General features: G+C 43.1%; 1 protein-coding gene across 1 annotated transcript in view; it reads right to left on the reverse strand.

The window, feature by feature from the left end:
• Window positions 1-2,848, reverse strand: part of vta1 (vesicle (multivesicular body) trafficking 1) — a gene marked incomplete in the record, with an annotated part of 23,717 nt that overhangs the window by 9,237 nt on the left and 11,632 nt on the right. Inside the window, 1 exon segment of the mRNA XM_037686018.1 lies at window positions 462-686. Coding sequence (XP_037541946.1) covers window positions 462-686 — 225 coding nt within the window.

Below are 2,848 nucleotides of genomic sequence, written 5' to 3' on the forward strand. Positions count from 1 at the left end.
ATTATTTTATATTTGAATGTTTCTGTTAAATTATTATTTTATATTTGAATGTTCCTGTTCAGCCCTGAGACGCTTCTGTTGCGACTTGGAGCTTTATAAATAAACTGAACTGGTTTGGATGGAAACCAGTGACTCAGCAGACCTGTTTTCTGCAGGTTCTTTTTAAAATGATTCAATTATAAATCCTGTAGGATTTAACAGTTTAGTTCTGATAAGGACTTTGAAGTTAAAGAAAACAGAATAAAAGTGTTGCGTCAGATTTTAGGATTTAAAGTCGAACATTTAACAGTTCCAAACAGGAAGAGGTTTTATTGTGAAGGTCTCTTCCTGCTGCAGGACTTGGTTGTATATGAAAACCTTCTCCTGGACTGGACAGATGTTTCTAACAAACCACAGAGAGGAAAGTGTTTCGGGTCAAACCGCAGAAGTAGTCGAGTCCGAAGGTTCAGTTTGGGTCGTACCTGAAGAAGGCTGCAACTCTGCGGGGGTGTTGGCCGGAGCGTGGGCCCCCGGAGGGATCTGGATGTTGTTGTAGTTTGTGCCCGGGGGGCCCGTCGGAACCGAGCCGGGACCTGGAGCAAAGCCGATTCCTGGGCCCGGACTCAGGTTGTGTGAAGGAGGACTGGACCTGAAGGAGCCTTCATGAGAGGGACCCGGTCCTGAGAAACCTTCAGCTCCAAACTCGTCTGAAAGAAACAGATTATTGAGATGAAACGTGTGATTCAACCAAACTAATCGTCCAACATTAATGATAACCGCTCTGCGTCGGGTTAAGTTCTGCAGAGGCCCACTGAGCCGGTCCAACAGCTGGACCCGGTCCAGGCTCTGATACAAACCAGTGTAAGTGGCTTAATTAACCTCTGGAGAGCAGAGCGCTGCTTCACACACCCTCAAACAGAAAGACCATTGTCTCCCAGCAGCTCTTTCCATTGGCTGGGCGGGGGGGAGGGGGGGCGTGTTGAGCAAGAGGAAAGGAATGGATTGTGGGGGGGGTGGGGGGGGCGGGGGGTGTTGAGACCAGAAAAAGGAAACTACTTATTCGGCAGAAACAGAACCAAAGTGACTCAGAGCAACAAGCTGCACCTCCTGGAGCTGAACGTTTCCTGGCCGCAGAGAAAGATGGCCGCCACGACAAGACGTTGGTCTAGGTGTTCGTTAAAAAACACTTCACAATAAGGCTCCTCTTGAATGCTCCTCGTGAATTTTATAAAGCTAAAAGCTTTATAAAAAGCTTTTTAGATAAAAGCTAAATATAGCAAAACACTAGCTAAAAGCTGAATAGAGCTAAAAGCAAAAAGTAGCAAAAGGCGAGCCAAAAGCAGAAACTGTGTTTTGAAGACGAATACTGTTCACAAAAAGTAACAAAAAGCCAATAGCTAAGGTAGAATAAAGTATAAAAACACTTGTGTAGCTAAAAACAGCTAAAAGTAGCACAAGGCTAGCTTAAAGCGAAAGGTAGCTGAAGCAGATTTCCCAGTAAATGGAAACGAAGAGGTACGAGTTTCTCTGGGAAAATATTTGTGAATAAAGTTAAATCTTTTAAAAAGTATAAAAATTACAACAAAAACGTCAGAGCACCCATCTGCTGAATGAGCCGAACGTTTTCATGTATGAGCAGCTAAAATATAACAACGCATGCAGAGGTAGTTGGAGTGTAAAAATGTACATAAAAACATTTTTATTTAATTAACCTAGAAACGTCAGAATTTAGATTTTTACAAACGTCTTCAGAGGAGAAACACGAAGGAGCTGCTGCTTCAACGTTTGTGGTAAATTAAGTTCAGTCGAACGCTCGCTGAGCAGATATCAGCTGAGAGCTATCGATCATGATGTCATCGCTGACATGCCCCAGTGCATTCTGGGAGAAAACGTGAGAGGAGAAGGTCCAGAGGAGTGAGAGACATGAGAGGAAAGAGTTTCTCTGAACGGATGATGTCACGCTGATCGGATCGTGGTTTTGGGTCCAACACACCCAGGTCCAGGAGGGTGTGGTCCAGCAGAGGGGCCATATTTCAAGGAGGAATTCATCGATGTCATTTCGCCGACACGAGGAACGTGTTGAGAGTTTAGTCCTCACAGGGAGGATGGCCTGAGGCCCAATGGGTCAAAACAAACATCTAGCAGATCTCCTGGGGGGCGCTTCGTAGAACTTCTCTTATTCAAAGTGAGATCTGTGAGCAGGTCCAGATGCTCCAGAGTCCAGAGATGTGAAACCTCGGCTCCAGCTCAAAGCTATAGGATTCCTGGAGTTTCAGGCTAATCGAGGGATTATCTTTTCAGAAGATTAAAAGACGTCACGGGTCTGAGAAGGTTCTTCATGCTGCTTCTCCTCCTCAGAAACTGGAACTGAGAGTTCAGGAAAGACTGCAACTGTTGTCAAAACATACTGTCAAACAAAATGTTCTAAAAAGTATAAACTAAGAGTCTGAATCTTTAAATGACCTGAACCTTGATGGATCACGATTTTTATAATCTGGTCTCAACATCTACTTGATGATGGTTCAATGCTTCATTTAGATTCTGTTGAACGTGAAGCAGCTGTGGAACCACAGTCACCATCACCGAGACAAAACCACTTCCCTTCATTGTGAAACAAAAGATTATTGAAGTGATCGAAGATTATTGCAGTGATCGAAGGTTATTGCAGTGATCAAAGGTTATTGCAGTGATCCAAGATTATTGTAGTGATCAAAGATTATTGTAGTGATCAAAGATTATTGTGATCAAAGATTATTGTAGTGATCGAAGATTATTGTAGTGATCGAAGATTATTGTAGTGATCGAAGATTATTGTAGTGATCGAAGATTATTGTAGTGATCGAAGATTATTGTGATCAAAGATTATTGT

This window comes from Nematolebias whitei, chromosome 12 (genome assembly GCF_014905685.2).
Source record: "Nematolebias whitei isolate Nwh7 chromosome 12, NemWhi1, whole genome shotgun sequence".
NCBI classification, from domain to species: Eukaryota; Metazoa; Chordata; class Actinopteri; order Cyprinodontiformes; family Rivulidae; genus Nematolebias; species Nematolebias whitei.